The 19097-nt window shown below is 37.9% G+C and overlaps 1 protein-coding gene across 1 annotated transcript; it reads right to left on the minus strand.

Annotated features, from left to right (window-relative positions):
- Positions 1 to 11177: 11177 nt before the first annotated feature.
- On the minus strand, positions 11178 to 18745 carry LOC119911929. The gene is made up of 7 exons (XM_038730905.1): positions 18618 to 18745; positions 17879 to 18030; positions 16516 to 16789; positions 16295 to 16434; positions 13867 to 13949; positions 13493 to 13585; positions 11178 to 11396 (listed from the first exon to the last, which is right to left on the minus strand). The coding sequence occupies exons 1-7, from the start codon at positions 18743 to 18745 to the stop codon at positions 11178 to 11180; spliced, it is 1089 nt and encodes a 362-aa protein (XP_038586833.1).
- Between the last annotated feature and the right edge of the window lie 352 nt (positions 18746 to 19097).

A 19097-nucleotide genomic window follows, 5' to 3' on the forward strand; every position in this document is an offset into this window, starting at 1 on the left:
GTGGGGCCTTCCTAACCCTGGCGCGGGTCAAAGGTTTGGTTCCCCTTTGTTACTGCTGGCATGACCACGTGGAAGGATACGACCTCTGTGAGATTAGCTCGACGAATCAAGCTTAAAAGAAAAGAACTTGGTCATTCTTCAATTAAAGTAGTGTAACTTAACGGACTGATAATTTTAACAAAACAAAAGCAAATAAAAACAAGAAAGCTGCTGAAACGAGGGAAAGCTGAGGTCGCGTGTGTAGCTTGAAACGATCAAAGGTTTTTGTTGCCCCGGGTCGAACTCTTAGGGCGTTGCCGGGACCAAGCAGAGCACAAGAGGGCGAACTACATCGTGTTTCGCGCTTTTGTTGGTTGGGGCGTGGTTCCCAGAGGGCAGTCCTTTGTTTCCCGGAGGGCAGGTTTCTGGTGGGGAAGACTGTCTTAACTTTTAATATGTCTATAAAAGAAGAAAATCTATTTGCGCGTGTTGTAATCAAATATCTTCCCACAATCAAACCTCAATTGTCAAACAGTTGTACCGTTCTTAGCTTTAAGCACTTGATAAAAAGGAGAACAATTGTCAGTAGTTAGACCTTACAAGGTTAGCACTTCATAGGAATCACAGATGAGAGGAACTTAACTTGCTTTCTAAATATAGGCTATTGGCTGTTACACGTTCTTAGAGAATATAAGCAAGATACACGAATGTCATTAGATTATTGACAAGACAAATACCAAGTGACATTTATACATTAACGGCATTTCAGACAATGGCATGTAATACTTATTTTGTCCACTTGGGGGAGCTCGGGTTACATGATGATATCTTTGATTAACTCTAAGACAATCTTTGCTCAGGAGCTGTGGAATTTGGTTAGTTAACATTAAATTCAAGCTGGCACATTAATCGAGTATAGGATGACATTTCTTTATCATATCCTTTCTAAAGGAATTGTCAGAAAGTATTGTGAACAAGCATTGGTTACACATAAAATGAAGGAATGTCATTAACCTTGCTGAAAATTAACTTATTTAGATTCTTTTCAGCAACAATATCAACAACAGATAACAGCAACATGGTAACATAACTACTAACCTAAGAGGCAGCGCCACTACTAACTTAGCAAGGATTATTATTTAAAGAGAACAACAGTTTATAAGGAAACAATGTTTTAGCTCAAGAAGGTAGGAGTTGTTAAGTCCCCCTTTCACATCCCTGGCTTATCACGTTTGCACATCAGCTAAAAGAAGAGACGGGAGTGGTGTTTTATGGCCAAGCCATTCTATGGGAAAAAGGGGATCAGAAGTCCGGTACTTTGATGTCCTGAGGCACTCTGTAGGGAGAGGGATTGGACACTTCTTTTTGCTGTCCTGTTGAATGTTTCTAGTGACACCTTTACGGCTAGAGAGGTTCACTAAGGCTCTTTGAATACACAATCCTTAAGCGATGCACCGTCTGATTGGGTCTCTGCCGATCCCTACCAAACACCAGGCGCTGTCTCTGGTTTTTGCATGTGAAAAGGTCACCCCTAGGGGAGGAAAACTTCCCTCCTCTTTTGACACCATCTGACCTTCTTTCCCTTTTTGGAGTGAGTCTGGTTGATTTCACAACAATGTCTTGTCTCGCAAGTCTTCCATTTCCACATCTTCAAAAGGTTTACAAATAGGCCTGATCTTATGTAAAAGTTCCAGGAATAATTGAGAAATGTTTCAATTACGTAGTCTATATACTTTTTAGAAAGGGGTTTGAAACTCTTGTAATTATTAACAGTAACAATTAAGTAATTAAATTGCCTAAATTAAGTAAAAAGAGGAAAGAATATGGGAAACTGTTTCTGCAGTACTTCTATACTGAGTCTAATAAAAGATTGGTGACTAAACTTTCATAACATATAGACTTAGAATCATTTATCATTTTTAAACAGTAGCCTCACAATTGGCTTTCTAATAAGACTATTAATCAAAACATAACATCGCCAAACAGAAGGTCCTCGAATAATTTAGAAATGTTTTGAAATTAGCTAACGATTTTTTTAAAGTAGTAGTAGGTTTGAAACTCTTGTAATGTCACAATTAAGTAAATTAATTCAAACTGTTTCAGCAGCAGCAGGATCACCATGATGGTGATGAAAGATTAATGATAAGATTGATGGGCTGTGAGTTCCAGTATGGTAAATCATGTTACTGAACATTTAATAGAAAAATCAAAGAAATATAAACAACAAATGCAAACACAAATCTTGTTACCTGTTTGAGTTCCTGCAGGTGTGTGGGTGACTAAAGAGCCTGAGGATGTTATTTATATACAGCTTTAAGCCACACCTTCTGCATGCTGTACATTCTTGGATCTTTGATCAGACAATGTGTTGAGTATCATTCCTTCATGGTGAAAAATGTTGTATTGTGAGTATCAATACCTTCAACAGCTCGTGCTTGAATGACTATTAAGTTACATTTACACAGAAATGAAAATGAAGTCCTTCAGCTCAGTCATTGCAGTGGTGATAATAGATCTGTTTATCTGATATCTAGTTCTGTTTTCCTGTAAACGTCTTGTACTTTGTACTTCATCAGACTGCAATTACTTGTGTTACATTCCTATTGACATACAAAATGAGCATTGCAGACAATTATTTTGATATTTCAGACATTAAAGCTGCTCTAATAAATAGTTTAATTTCAACAACAGATTAAATAAATGTAATATGAAAGACTGGAGAATTGTTACCCAACTCTGCAGTTCGGCTCAGCTCTATGAAACGATTTAGCATCTTTCAGCTCAATGTTTTGGTTTTACTACCTGTGACTTTCAGTCAAAACCTCAACTGTACACGACCTGCACAGCACAAAATGCCATACGAAGTTAGCGACTAGTGAGTGAACATAATGCTAAAAAGACATGTTTCCTTAAGGAGCTGGTAGAGACCAAAAACACGTTATGTCAATGTTGCTTGTTTGCAGGCTGTTGCTACTTCCCCCAAGTGGCTAGAAAATCATTTAATTAAGGATTAAGAACTGTAGATTTATAACAAAAGGTGTTGTTGATGGTTATTAGTAACAGGACATGAAAGTTCATTCTTTACCAAAAGAAAATGTCAACTCAGGGTCTACTTTCAAGATTTTCCTTGGGAAAAAAAGGCTCAGATGTCAGTTCCATACTTCATGAAAACAAAACAAACTCAATCCACTGAGGAAAAGGCTAGAAAGTGGACCTTGAGTTCAGATTTTGTTACATACAAAAATTTACATTAAGATTTGAATTTAATCACCAAATAAACCATATGCTCACCACAAATACAGCAAAATACAAACCACGTATTATTTTAGTTACTATTACATGTTACATTTACATAAAAACATGACTATATTTGTCTTTATTGAAAAGCTGCTTCTCCAGAACCTCATGCAGGAGCCGTTAAATTAGCTTCTGTATTCAACAACCTAAGAGAAGAGAAAAAAGATTACGTATATACATAATTACGTAATAAGCTTCAGAGTAAGTGCAATAAAAGACATTCAGAAAAACTGGTTTCACTGTTCAACTGTCGTTTGCTTTACAGTAAAACAAACGTAACCTTAGGAGTAACAAGTGGGTGTTGCAGCAAATGCACCTGTTTTATCGGTTCCATTGTGTTTGTCTTACTTATGGAAGACCTGTGCATTTATGTCAGCCTGCCAGTGGACTTGGACTCCACACCTAAACTGGTTTTCCAGCTGTGCCTGAAACTGAATGCAGATTTGTTTCAAACTATAGATCCATTCTCCTTCATAGTGACTCCATCTCTTTTTCTTCCTCTTTGAGTTTGTTTCTCTTTCTCTCACCTGTTTCAGGAGAAAATCACTCTCTGTAACAAGATTCAGATTTACCGTAGAGCTTAGTTTCACTTTCACTACACTTCACTTGGTTATATTCAGTTCTGAATCAGTTCCCAAAACAACAAGATTCATTTTAATACTAGTAGTAGGTTACATTACATATTTGTTAGTTCATGGAATAGTTCGAAATTGTGGGAAATATGCTACAGCCAGCGGCCGGTTAGCAGAGCTTAGCATAAAGATGCAAAACATTTCTATGTGGATTAAACAAACGCGTGTCGGATTTCTTTTACCTTTGGACAGAGCCAAGCTAGTTGTTCCCCCTGCTTAAAGTCTTAAGCTAAGCTAAGTTCTCGACCAAAAAATTACAAGGTGTATTTCACAAAATGTCACACTATTTCTTTGAACTTTATAAAATATTAATCAGGTTTGTAACAGAAGTGGCACATTAACTAACTAAACCAACATGTAAACACATGCATCAGTAGTGATTAATGTTTTTAAGACATTTAAGAAAGTCTGCACAATCTGAAATCTCAACATATTTCAGCCCTTTACTGTTAATTACTGTGTGATGCTTTTACTATGAGATTATTAGAAATCTAAAAGAGAAAATTTAGAAAAGGTTTTTTAGGTTGTAATTGTAACCCAGGCACAAAACAAAGGTCTGGCCCCTACAGTGAGAAAGGATTACTGTATTACACGATGTCTATGAAGATTCTCAGTCATCCAGGTCATAGTTATCCAACGAAGGTTAAAATCAAGGCAACTGGACTTGGTTGAAGATACTGGAAGACGTTTCGTCCCTCATCCAAAGGACTTCTTCAGTTCTGACTGACTGGCAGGGAAACTCAGCTATTTAACCTCAGTGGGGTCGTTATCCCGGGTCATCGATACCGCTGGTTTGTTAGTGTTCCTTGTTGCTGTGACGACAGTCGTTACAGTCGTTAAGACTACCTGTGGCCAAGACTGAACGACCATCGTTGGTATCTTCACCTGAGGTCAAAAAACCCACACACACAGACCAATACCTACTCTTCGATTCACACCACCCACTGGAGCACAAGCTAGGGGTCATGAGAACACTGCACCACAGAGCGGAAAACATACCCACAAGCGCCCAAGCCAGAGAGAAGGAACAGAACCACCTGAAGGGGGCATTTACAGCCTGTGGATACCCTAAATGGACCTTTGTGAAGACAGCCACAAGATCCAAGAAGAACAAAACTACAGGGGAGGAGGAAAAGAAGGTCAAACGCAACAACATTGTGATTCCATACGTGTCTGGAGTATCAGAGAAACTCAGGAGGATTTTCAACAAACATAACATCCCTGTGTTTTTTAAACCCAAGAACACACTAAGACAGATGCTGGTACACCCCAAAGACCGCACACCCAAACACAAGAAAAGCAATCTAGTGTATGCGGTCCAATGCAGTGAGGAATGCACAGACCTGTATATTGGGGAGACTAAACAACCACTACACAAACTCATGGCTCAACACAGAAGGGCCAACTGCTCAGGTCAAGACTCTGCAGTCTACTTACATCTGAAGGACAGAGGACACTCGTTTGAGGACCACCAGGTGCACATTTTAGACAGAGAAGATGGATGGTTTGAAAGAGGTGTCAAGGAAGCCATCTACACCAGGGTTGAGAAGCCGTCATTGAACAGGGGAGGGGGTCTACGCCACCACTTATCCCCCACTTACAATGCTGTCCTTTCATCACTTCCCAGGAAACTCAACAAACGTAACCTCTTGGCCTCAGGTGAAGATACCAACGATGGTCGTTCAGTCTTGGCCACAGGTAGTCTTAACGACTGTAACGACTGTCGTCACAGCAACAAGGAACACTAACGAACCAGCGGTATTGATGACCCGGGATAACGACCCCACTGAGGTTAAATAGCTGAGTTTCCCTGCCAGTCAGTCAGAACTGAAGAAGTCCTTTGGATGAGGGACGAAACGTCTTCCAGTATCTTCAACCAAGTCCAGTTGCCCTTCTTAATACAGAGTCAATACTAGTTGTCTGCATCAGTAATGTAACCCGCTATAGCTAAAGTGACTATGACCACTTTATGGGTTCAGGTTGTCTGACATCGTCAGTAACATGAAAAGATGGTGATAATGGACCTATGGCTGATCCAATCTCTGTGGCTGTTTCTGAAACTGAAGGTAATGATGCTTCATTTATCAGCAACCTAACATTTATAATATTAGCGAGCTAGCCGCACTCCTGCACCTTCTTCTTCCTCCTGTCTTTCTTTTTTCTTTTGGTAGCCTGATTTTGAAATGACATGATGCTTCAACATTCACCTTAAGTCCTCAGCGTCAGTGTGTTTGGAGATAAACTATTTGTACATCCTACTGAAGGCGAAGACTAAACCAATGTTTTAGATAAAAAAAATAGTAATATATTTATAAAATAGTAATTAATAGTATAATTTTTAATAACAAAAATTCCAGATGAAACTTAATTCTAAGATTTTTAAGGGTTCAAAGAAAATTCCTCTATTGGCCCTACTACCACGCACCCCTTTGTAGCAGTGTCATCATTACTAAATTATTTGCTAAATTCACCTACTGCTAAAACACATATTAAGTATATATAAAATTAATAACTCACCATTGTAACAGACAAAAGGTAAGCAGAAATAACAATCATTGTCATTCTACTGATACTGGATGGACCCATCTGAACGTCGCACAGTTCTGATTACCTCCCAGATTATCAGGGTTACTTTCATCCCAGTTTCTGAAAGAGCCAGTGCTTCCATCAGACCACATAAACACGTCTCTGAACAGCCTGACCCAGACTCTGTTGTTGTAAGCATGCATACAAATCTCTTTGTGCTGTGCCGTAGTTTTCACACTCACCAGGTCAGTGTAATACTGTCTGCCGAAGCTCTGACCGTCTTGCCATGACATAGTTGTGGTTTGTAGGGTGTAACTTTCTCTCCCATTGCTGTCATCTGGAAGAAAATAATTGATTAATACAGATCAAATCCATCCATCATTCAAGGCAGTTATTTGAAACCATTATGGATGCTGAGGTAATTCGTTTTGTATTTTCTAAAAATTTGTTTTTTTTGGCAAACCAGAGAGGAGTTTTCACTGATTTCACTGATTTCATTCAGTGGGTATTGGATATTTCGGACTCAACGTATTACACTGGCCATTGACCACTTTTAGGCCAACCCTCATAAATTAATAAGGGATCAGTATTTCTCCCCCAAAATTGTATCGCAAGCAGTGTGAGAAGGCTTTGAAAAATGCACTGAAAGATGCATTTTACAGAAAATATAATCAAACAATTAGCTGAATAAACAAAATAAAAATATGGAAAATCCAAATAATTTAAACATTTTAGAAAGAGCTGCACAATTTGGAGAAAAAGTCATATTGTGATTATTGTGGACAATGTTGCACAAAATACGGATATTTCTCAACTCAAACAAAGTTGTGGGTTTATTGTGTTATGAGTGTTGCTCTCAGGAGGAGGAAGCTAAAAAGATCACATATTGGGACAAAGGCATCCTGACTCTGCGTCTGTCTAAATCTACATCTGTCCACTGCAGATGCTCTATCCACAACCTGAAGGAAGAACTAGTATAAATGAGTGTATTAATGTAACATATTAACATTAACATTACTATAATACTATTTTACCACTAGCTGAATAATAAATCCAGTTACAGCTGTTTCATTTCTGTGGGTTGTTATTATTTATTAAATCCTAGTGCAAAAAAAAGCTCTACATTTGTTAATACTACATACTAACTTAATAATAACTCAATAATCATATTGTTTAAAGACGTGGCATTATGCTCTTTGTTTTCCCCCTCTCTTTTATGTTTTATATCTTTTTTGTGCATGTCACAGCATTACATGCTATACAACGTGTTGTTGGTTACCCCATACAGTAACCAAAATGTCAACTTCAATTCATTATTCAATTTTGAGATTCATCACAAAATTTTTAATCGTTGCCCAGCACTAATTTTGATTTTATTTATAACACCATCAAAAATATGTATTTGTGTAAAACAATATCATTAAGAAGTTCTTAATATATTCCCACATTTTATTACCTTTGCTGGTGCATGTCTTTGTACTGCAAAAAACACCGTGTGTGACATTAAAAGCGTAATGCATTAAAACATGTTTATCCACTGCATTTACCCATCTGAAAAATATATTTATATACAGCATAGTCTATAAATCCTGGTCCCATCTGACCACATTTAACATTCTTTTAGAGAGTCAAAGCTGAAGATGGATTCTGCAAGTCTGTGTGTTGACAGTGGCGGAGGGTCCAATGCAGGTGACAGTGTCTTTTTAAGTTGATGCAATTATTTGCAAGATGGAGAAGTGAGTTGGGGAAAGTTTAATCCCATCCCGTTCTAGGGAAAGTTTCTGCAGCACCTTAAAGGTGTAGCGCAGTGTTTGGGGGGCATGCAAAGTTGAGGGCATAAATCAGAATATTTTACACGTTTATTTAAACAGGCATTTTTCAGACAAGAGTGATTGGTAACATAATGTAATATACATATAACATTAAATATGTCAAAACAAGGGCTGGAAACTCACAAAAATATTTTATTTAAAACACCACACTATTATTTACAAATTTAGACGTGTTTACAGGCTAAATAAAGTAGTCAGCTGCGCTAAAATACAATGCAGTCCTTTAGTGTATAATGTTACACACCAGCCTAGCAGCATGTATTAAGTTAATTTGGTAATGTTACTTTAATAACTTCTTTAGTGAAATTGTAATAATTTCAGGTTAGTCAGTATGTACGTTAAACACATCTCCACTTCTGTTCTTCTTTCAACTTACCCACTCTTTGGCAACTCTATACCTTTACAGTATAGAAATTAAATAAACAAACGAGCTTTTAAGCATAGTTACATGTGGGCTTTTTTTTTCTAGCCCTGGTAACGTTATAACAATAACGTGGCAGGGGTTTTCTAAGCCAGGCAGCTCTTGAGACAGTGGCAATGATATCACAAAAGTAAAGCCCTGTCATGCAGCACCTCTGTCTCAAACAGAAACAGATTCAGTTGCCCTGCTTTGGTCTATTACCACTAAAATGGCAGGTATCTTGTCTTGTCCATAAGCGCATGTGTGGATTCAAATGTAAACACCCACTTGGATTACAATTTACTTAGTATTTTTAGCTATTTATTCAGCGACTATTAAACTTTTAAATAGTATGTGCATCTATAGTAAAACCTACTCCTTCCACACAGTTAGTGTATTACATGAATAAAATGTGTAAAGATTTAAATATTTACTTAAGAAATTGTAGATCTCATTGAAACTTAATTTTATATGTAGAAATTAAGACTTTAATATATTTTACTATACCACAAAGTTTGTTTTTTCAGTGTACACATACGTTGTCATGTCATCCTGCTGACCTAAAGAGACTTACAGGGAGACAGCAACAAAAATGAATTTCAGGTCTTTCTTCTGCAAAGCAAGCAGGGGACATGCAAAGAGATTGACACACAGGAGACGACACACTTTTTTCCACAAAAGCTCCCATTAGGTGGCTTTAAAATGTCATGCTATCAAAATAGAGGGACATGCATGCAAACAGGACATCCTCCTAGATCGTAAAGTGGTTTGCAGGAAGGGAAATTGTATGGAAATGTAAGGGAAATGTCCAGATGTACACACAATAACAAGGTGAAAGTTAATTTAGTTGTCGGTGATGCTAAAGTGACATCAGATATTATTATCAAATATTATTAAAGAGGTGGTGTTATGCTCATTTTCAGGTTCAAAATCTTAATTAGGGGTTGTACCAGAACAGGTTTACATGGTTTCATTTTCGAAAAACACCATATTTTTCTCATACTGCACATTGATGCAGCTCCTCTTTTTTACCCTGTGTGTTGTACGCTCCGCTCTTGAGCTACAGAGTGATGCATCTTACGTACAAAATCTTTGTTGGGAGGTGCATATGCGCAGTTCCCAGGTAAGAACTACTAGCCAATCAGAAGCAGAGAAGGGCGGATCATAAGAAACAAGGTAATGTGATCCAAATCAAAGACTGAGACCGTAACCTAGCAGATGTTACTCTCAAGTCCACAACATCATTGTTCCACATCATACCATTAGGACTAAAGTTGAACTGTTGCCAATGTTCTGATGATCTATGCTGCCTTTGCCGAAAAATGCTACCATAGCGCAAATCGATAGACTCGACCCTGCTCCATTTTCCATTGCAGATAGTACCCAGAGATAGTACGTAGCTCGTCGTCATAGCGACGCCACACACAACTGCTGCGACATAATGTTCAATGCAACACACACACCAGCGATCCACACAGCTTTCTCTTTTTTAAGTTAAAACGTTTCAACATTCCTCAGAATGTAAAGACAGATAAGCGGTATGAAAACCTTCCAGCTGTGTTTTCCTCTGCCATTGTTGCTGCAGCGGTCTGTGTGACGGCGGGAGCAGAGGGCTCTGTGAGCGGGCGGCTGGCCGGCCTCACACGCTCCTCCCGCGGGTTGGCGCAGGCTTCCCCCGCAGCCACTTGCGGAGCTCCTGAACTCCGACAATATTCAAGCACATTTTTGTTTCGCCATCGCTTAAAGTAAAACTGTCAATATTCGAAATCTACACAGCTGTTTTCACCTGAAAACTTCTCAGAAGTGGATTTAGTGATGAAATTCCATTCAAAAACTGTTGCTTTCTGTTGCTGGCCTCTGTCTGGTGCAATGATGATGTAGTTAATAGTGACGATTCTCTCTGACCAATCAGCAATCTGTCTTGTTTTCACGTTACATTTTAGTTTCCCTCAGCTCGCTTGGAACCTCGACGGAGGTGAGGTGATACGAAAAAATGTACCTGGAAGCAGGTACAGGTACAACATTTCTACAATGGAAAACCAAACAAAGGCGAGTCGAGCCAAAGGGCCTCCGCTCACACTAGCTTGGTTTGAGGGCGTGCCTGACCCCGCTAGCCGCTTGGCAAGCTTTATGATGCGTTTTCATTGTGATGTCACAAGTAAAGGAAGTGGAGGACTGGACTACAAATGAGCTGTTTTCAAGCGGTTCAGAGCAGAGTTTTCTGTGGGAGATGGGAACTCCCTTTAGGCTGGACTTTGGGGTTTTTCACTTTGCAAACCAGTTACATGCACAAAAAAGATAAATAACTCAATAAAGGAGAGGGGAAAAGCCACAAAACATAATACCACCTCTTTAACTTTAGTTGTTCTCTTGTGTTAGTATATGTATTTAAAGACCTGTGAATACATTTTGGACTGAATGCAACAGTTTTATATCTGGATTTTAATGACACTGTGGGTTATTTATTCACTTTCATAATACACAAAACCATTATCCGCTCCACATGTAAAGTCATTCCACACACCCGTGTGAGACATCTGTCCGCACCATACATTGTCTGTGAGTTCCACCTGCCCAAAGCCCGATCCAGCTGTATGTCACATGACTGCCCAACGTGTTGACCAGCATGTTATTGCAATCCATGTTGTTCACGGTGGCCAGGTTGGTGCACTCTACTCTGCAGAAGCTCTGAGCCTCATACCAGATCAGGGAGCCATTGATGAGGTGGTACTGCAGAGGCACTTTGGGCAGAAGGTTTAGACATTTAAAAACTCTCAGCAAAGCAGAAACGTTAATATTCAAACATACAAACTGCATCTACAGAGAAGATTAGGCGTGTCCTGAATTACTGCAGAACTGAACCTCAGCCTTTTTTAAAATTTATTTAGTAATAACATTTGGAAAGAGCACCACAACCTTGTGGTGCGCAAACAATCAATCAGACATAATGTCATTATCAAATCTGTATGACTGTATAGTTGAGTTTAGTTTAGATACACAGTTTGTAAAATACTCTTGAAAATTTTTTTTTTCCAGTTGCATCAGTTTTGTAAACAATTCCAATTCCTTCTAGTTGAATTATTGATTTCTGTCATAATGCATGAATGTTAAGTTACTTGGTTGGTCTGTGAAATTTTCAATACATACTACTGCCAATAACCTCAGGAGCATACAAGCCCTGCCCGTAATTACACAAACTGAATGAGTTTTATTTGAATGTTAACTAATATAAAAGGGCATGATGACCTCCAACAAAATCTGTCAACAAAAGTGATGACATCTTAATTCATTAGATTTATTAGAGAATTCTATATTTTACAATACAGAATAATTTTAGTGCATTTTTTTAACACAGACTTACTTCTCCTGTTGTTGAAACCTGTCACAACCATCTCTGTTCAGGAGTTCAGGTTGTGTGTTGGGAAAAATTTTTCATGTCATTTCATGCAAATTTTGACCAGTAGTGAGGAGGAAACACGCAGATTTGTTTAGCAGTGGTCCATTGACATCAGGGTGATTTGCTTGCCCAGCTTTAAAACAATAAAGTAATAAAACTTACGCTTCCTTCCAATCCTGTTCTTAACTAATTGCCTTACAGCAATTATGTAAAACATAGATAAGTATCAGTAAAACTGGTATCACACACAGTGTTTTACAGTAAATAACAATAATAATCATAATAAATAAAACATAAGCAAGTCAAAGTACAAATAAAAGAAAATCCAATTATGCATCACACAGTAAAAGCTTTTAAGAAGTGAGAATAAAAACAGGAACAGACTCTGCAAAAAATTATATAACATAGACGTTTTGTGTGTATATTTTGTAGTTTAATTTTTATTCTCATTTTATGAATATTTTCATAGGCGAACAGATACAAATTTTAGACAATCTTTTCAGGAATATTACCATAGTCAAAACAATGCTGTGTGTTACCGGACAGAGCTAAGCTAACTGGCTGTTGGCTACAGTTTTTTAATTATTGTACAGACATGATAGTGAACGAATCATATTATCTAACTCTCAGCAAGAAAGTAAATTAGCCTGTTTTCCATAATGTCAAAGTATTCATTTTTATGTGCATCAGCTGCTGCTTCCATAGTGGACCTTTAACAGAAACATTTGTTTTCTCACACAATTTCTTTGAATGCAAAAAATGAACCTTCCTTAATTTAGTCATAATTGACTGAGTAAGATTAATGTGGCTCGGTTAAAAATGAAATGTTAGCACACAGCCAAAGTAACTTTAAAAGAAACCTTGTATACAGTTACATTGAGTAAATTAAAAAGAAGGGGGTAAAAACACAGCGTTTGTTTACAAATACATTTTCATCTTTATCAGCTTTCCTGTTTTTACCATCCAGTACACACAGTCCACTGGTCCACATTGTTCAGCTTCAGCCCAGTCAGAGTGGCAGGACTCTTGATTCAGCTCCCTCCGGTGTCACACACCTGTTGGAGTGTATTTGTGTACTTTTACACTTCCCTGCTGATAAACATGTTGCCCTTTACATCATTTGCTGCTATGTCAAAACTTGCACAAGTCAAGTCAAGGCAGTATGACTTGGGATCAAGTCAGCTGAATCCCACAAATAGCCACAAACAGTGGGCCAATGTTCAGGCTTTATACTGGACTTTTATTGAGCAAGTAACTAGACAAACTCTATTTATGCAGCAATTTTAAAAATAGTACAAGTTAAAGAAAGAATAAAAGAGGAAGAGTGAAATTTTAAAAACTGACAAAACAGCATTTTTAAAAAGTGAAGAAAAAATGACTATAACAAAAAGAAAGAGACTTGGCAGTAAACATGACATTAAAGTCTTACTATGTTGTCTTTAGTCTTGCGTGAAACTCGTCCTGACGTCCTCCAGCTGATCTTGAAGTCACTGATCCTCTTGCTTTTCATATTTGTCTCCAGCTAGGAAGCATTCACAAATAATTGGTTTTACATTTATTCTACCTTTAATAATGAGCAACTTGGGTATTATTAGATATTGCTTTTTAACTTTTAATTACTAATTGCGTCATCACGACTACTAACGCTGCTACAGGGGTCAGAATTTGGACTTTCCATACATGAAATGTTGACTAAAAGTTAAAATTGAATAGGTTTTACCTCCCACACCATGCCCTCACGCAGTGATAGACTTTACGAAAGAACATATGACACAATATCCCATTAAAATTTTTCTTTCTCACCTGCTTCAAGATTTGTTGTTGAATGACCGGGTCACTCATGTCAAAGTCAGTGCGGATCTTCAACACAGATCTCTTCTTCGAGTCTGAAAAATGGCATTTTGGCATGGCAAGAATAACAGACTGGTACTGAAAGTAAGAATACTGTATGTTACAAATGAATAATTGCTTAGTAAATAACATCAATTATGAATAAAGTCAATTACATTTTTCAACCAACCAAAAACATTTACTTAATAAATATTGATGCAAAACAGAGAAAAGCAGCAAATCCTCATATTTGAAGCTTCAGTCAGCAAATGTTTTACACTGTTGACCACTCAGTCCTAACAGTAGGTGGTTTCAGTCCTACCTTACAGATTGGAGCTTCTCTGTCCCCTCGGTGGACAGCCCCATTTACCTAAAGGTTCTGTCTTAGGCCTCATCTTATTTTCTTTGTATATGCTGCCCCTGGCCTCTATTTCTGAGAGGTATGAGGTCTCTTTCCACTGTTTTTCAGACTGAACTGCTTGATGTAGATTCTCTCGGCCCTTTAACTTCAAACAACTGCTCAACTGTGAGGAGTCTTGGTGTTGTATTGGATAGTGCATTTAAATTTGATAAACAGATATCCGCCACTGTTAAATCCTGCTTTTTCCAGTTGAGAACTATAGCCAAGGTAAAGACCTATCTCCCTCCTATATATTTGGAGAGGGTGACCACATCTGTGTTGCGCTCCCTCCACTGGCTTCCTGTACATTACAGGATTGATTTTAAAATCTTACTTTTAACTTTTAAATGTCTTAATGGATTGGCTCCATTGTACTTAATGGAGCTTCTTCACGTTCATACTGCAGCTAGAGTGCTGAGATCCATCAGTCTCCTCCTCCTGGATGTACCCAGAAGCAGACTTAAAACCAGAGGCGATCGAGCCTTTAGTATAGCTGCCCCTAACCTGTGGAACAACCTGCCAGTCCATATCAGAACCGCCCCAACTCTCGAACGTTTTAAATCACTGTTAAAAACATCTTTTCTTTGGCATTTCCTTCGAGTTAAGTCTGTTATTATTCCTGGCAATGTTAATATCACTATATATTGTATACTGTATATTACAATGTTTTATTGCTGTACTTTTACTGTGTAAGTTCTTGTTGTTGTATTTTAACCTGTGAAGCACCTTGGTCAACCTTGGTTGTTATAAGTGTGCTATATAAATAAAATTGATATTGATATTGATGAGGCTTTCTGCAACATATGCAAAGTCAGTTACACAATTTTTATCTTGGTTTGCACATTTGCGTTTTATGTATTTTTGTGGTTAAACTTAAAAGGTCATGTTTTACCCTTAAAGCAGCGTGTCCTCCAAAGAAAAATGACCATATAGGTTGTTTTAGCCACACAAAATTACCACTCATGTTAAACGTTCGTTGTGGCAGCGACCTCTAGTGGCCGTACAATGCAAACACATGACAAAGACGGTGACGTATTATAAATAGCCAGAAAGTGGAATTTCAGTAGTGGTGGTGGGTAGGGTCCTTCACCCAGGTGACTGGCAAACTTACGTAGTAGCATTAGCTACTTTAGCAATAGCTTTAGCATTAGCTACGTTGGCTTCGTAGCATTAGCTTGGTGAAATTAGCTTTAGCTACATTAGCTTCATAGGGGTGTGTGCCTAAACCTAACTCAGTGTTTTATGCATGTAGACGGTGAACCAACAGCTGTACAGATCACGGCCGATCTGCTAGCAGCAGGGTTCACCTCACTTGTGTCGCAGCGGTTTCCCCGTGTTTATGTCATTTGACGTGGGTCACGTGATTTCCAAAACGAAGGTATGGTAAGCCGCTATTGTAGGATACACTCATATAACAGCACCTGTAGAGGCACCATTTTATAGGCTCATATGAGTCGTTTTTGGAGGTTGGTTAATACGAACTTGTTGTTTAAGTTGGAGGACTTGTTTCCAAAGAGTAACTTAACAGCCACCTAAAAATCTGTGTTTTGCTGCCCTCTCCTTTTGAGAGTTTCAAGCCTGTTTCATCGCTGGTTTGTGGTTGGTTACCACACCCAACAGTAATGTAGTACACTGGGGGTAAGGAATGAAAGGGGGTGTTGAGTTACTCCTTAATCAAGACCTTAAAGGGATGTTCAGCATGTGTGCTTACCAACTGTTTCACAGGGCACACTGTTAAAAAGATAAAAGCTAGAAAAAATGGTATCGCCTCATTAATTGTATATTTCGACAGTGTCAACAGGTACCTGAAATAGTCAGCGAGTAAAAAGATGAAAATCTTTGTCCATTTTGTTGTAGGGTTAGGTTTTGTTGTTGTTTTTTGTGGTTCATCTTTTGCTCTTTCAGCATGACGGTGACAAGTGAAATGCTCAGCTCTCATTGGCAGAACACCCTGTGATAGAAACATATTTTGGTTTAAGTGGGAAACAGTTTAAAACTTACCAAGCACATACACCTGTACTTCACAAAGTGTCAAATTCTTCTGTAGTCCAGGAAGAACAACATGGACAAAGCGACCTTCCATTATTCCACACTGGTAGTTGTATTTGCTCTGTCCCGTTGCAATGGAGATGATGGCACACCTGAAATATAAGAAAGCGATAATCAAAGGCTGATAAGTACTAGTACTTCTACAGCAAGTAAGTACTCTTTTCTTCCTGCACCTTTGGTTGCTGGTGTCATTTTTGAGACCGATGCGGATCTCAGCACCGTCCAGCTCCTCTGAGCAGCAGTCGCTGATGCTGGTGACAGACACAGCTGTTATTTTGTAGATACTCCTCAGGTCCAGTTGCCACCAGGGGTTGTCTTGCAGTGGAACTGAAGCACAGGTGCTTTGTGGATCCTTCCCACTGTCTTCATCAATGGCCATTTGTGGAGCTGTTGCTGCAGAAGCTGGTCTTCCAGACTGTGTGGCTACTCCTCTCGGTGCCACGTTGGCTGACAGGAGTGTCATGAAGGCATTTGCGAAAAAATGAATGAGTAAGGACCAGTTACTGATTCATATGGAGAATCACAGCACTTAATGAAAACTGAAGTACTTCATCACGACAAAATACTCTACAGCACATCTTTGAGGCCAGATTGCTTATTGTAAAGCAAATCAAAGTGTTAGATAGATAAACCAAAGTATTAGACACATAAAATTTATTTATACCTGATATTGGCATTTGATAAAAATTAGGGCAAAAAACACACACTTAACCATTGTGTAGATGTTGAGAAATTTCACCATATATGTGAAAACTTTAACTAGTCACTGGGCCGTGAATGTGTGTGCAAAACTAACATTTACAGAACATTTAACAATTTCTCACCTAACATGCAATTTAAAGTAAAGGATCTTCAGGGTTATCAATTGAATAATTATATAAGCTGTGCTCTGCATTCACTTTAAATCAGATTAAAGTGTTGAAATAAAATTATTTTGAATCATGAAAATCATAGAATGATGACAGAATAATTTTGTGAAGATTTGATAAAGATTTGAATTTTGGAATAATAGCTGTAGTTTCTGTGTTGAGTGACTTCTTTGTTTGTTTGTTCATATCTTTGTTTTGTGGCAGTATATTATATGTTTTTGTGGTCAGGTTATGATGCCTGCAACTTATTTTTTTTTCTTGGTAGTTTTTACCTTGCATGTGGATAGAACGCTTACAGTATGTTAGTCAAGCTTGTTATCTGTCCTTTGCTTCCCTGTGTGTCATATTGTTTGAAATATATAACTTTTTACAAATATTGCTCTGATTGTTAGTGTTTCGAAAAATAAATGCATATAGACACATTTTGAACTCCAAAGAATTGCTTAGCCCTCAGCATGGACACTATTAATATCTGAGCACAAAATAGCTTCTAAATTCAGCAGAAGGCTGAACGTGGACAGACCTTAATCTTCAATTAAGTTCTTTTGTAAATCTATATCAATAACACTAAACAATATTGTGTCAATTTCTTCTTCATTATGTTCACACAGAAATCATGGCATAATTGAACCAACTATTTAGAGGCCATTGCTCAGTGCTGCATTACTTCCTGTAAGGGTTGTAGTGGCGTACACTTTGACCTCACAAAGCTGAAGTCGCCTTCCTACACCACGGATGAAAACATTGACGTAACGTCCTTCCATCTGGTCGCAGTTAAAGACATATTTAATTTCATTGATCACAGTGATGACTCCACATCTGATGGGCAAAAAGACAGAAAAACAAAGCTATTGATTGACAGTAGGATGACGATTCCTACCTTTCAAAAAATGCTAGTTAACGAAGATTTATCCGTATGCAGCCTTTTATTTAAATAATGACATAAAGACGGTGGATATTCGGTAATATGAGTTCAGAGCTCAGCCATAATGTGACGTTTTAATTATATTATATAAAGTGCTAAACGATTCATTATGTACTGTATTATACTATTAATATAGTTAAGTATAGTAAGTATATATAATTTATATATTATATTAATAGTAATGAATCATACTGCATATACATTTTAATAGATTAAACGTAATCCAATATCTCATATGCGCTCCTCTATTATACTACACCACATATGGTGTCTATACTATACCTACAATACTGTGTTTGGTTTAAGGTGCAATAGGCTTATTTTTAAATAATATAATTTTACTTTACTTATTAATTATCTCGTACTTTGTGTATTTTTTTGCATATAGGCAATCATTCATTTACGAATGAAATAGCCCCTCCCAAACTGAAAATATCCAACATGAACACAACATGAAATCAAGTTTAAACCATTACATCACCTGGGATTGTTGTTGCCATTGTTCTCCAGTGAGTTACCAATGAGGATTTCAGCCCCCTGTTGATCATAAATGCAGCAATCTGATCTTGGGATCACTTCAATATATGAGATGTTGTACGGACCCCGCATGTCCAGTCTCCACCAGGGGTTGTTTTCCCAATAAGTGCAAACACAGCTTCCATTAAAATAGTTTGAAAAAGGTTTGCCATCAATCACCAAGTATGGCAGACGTGTCGAGTCACCCACTGATGACTGAGCAGCCACTCCACCCAGAGCCACATTAGCTGGAAAGTAGGCACAGTGAAGTGATTATAGTGTCAATAATCAAATGCATGTTTGCAGTGCAAAATATAAAACATCTACACAGAAAAGCACTTGATAAGAAGATTAAACATGCTTTAAAATTAAAGGGAGAAAATACATATTATAATATGTATTTTCTCCCTTTAAAACAAAAAGACTATGTAGCTTACTGAGTCTA

Source organism: Micropterus salmoides, unplaced genomic scaffold (assembly GCF_014851395.1).
Source record: "Micropterus salmoides isolate LMB-PRFRI ecotype aquatic unplaced genomic scaffold, ASM1485139v1 Ms_hic_scaffold_2, whole genome shotgun sequence".
Taxonomy (NCBI): Eukaryota; Metazoa; Chordata; class Actinopteri; order Centrarchiformes; family Centrarchidae; genus Micropterus; species Micropterus salmoides.

Coding starts and splice junctions, on each gene's coding strand:
- LOC119911929 (XM_038730905.1), bottom strand. CDS start 18,745: ATGCGGGGTCCGTACAACATCTCATATATTGAAGTGATCCCAAGATCA. Junction 16,790..17,878: donor CACTACAACCCTTACAGGAA/GTAATGCAGCAC, acceptor CACTCCTGTCAG/CCAACGTGGCACCGAGAGGA. Junction 11,397..13,492: donor GCAAGACTAAAGACAACATA/GTAAGACTTTAA, acceptor GTGCCTCTGCAG/TACCACCTCATCAATGGCTC.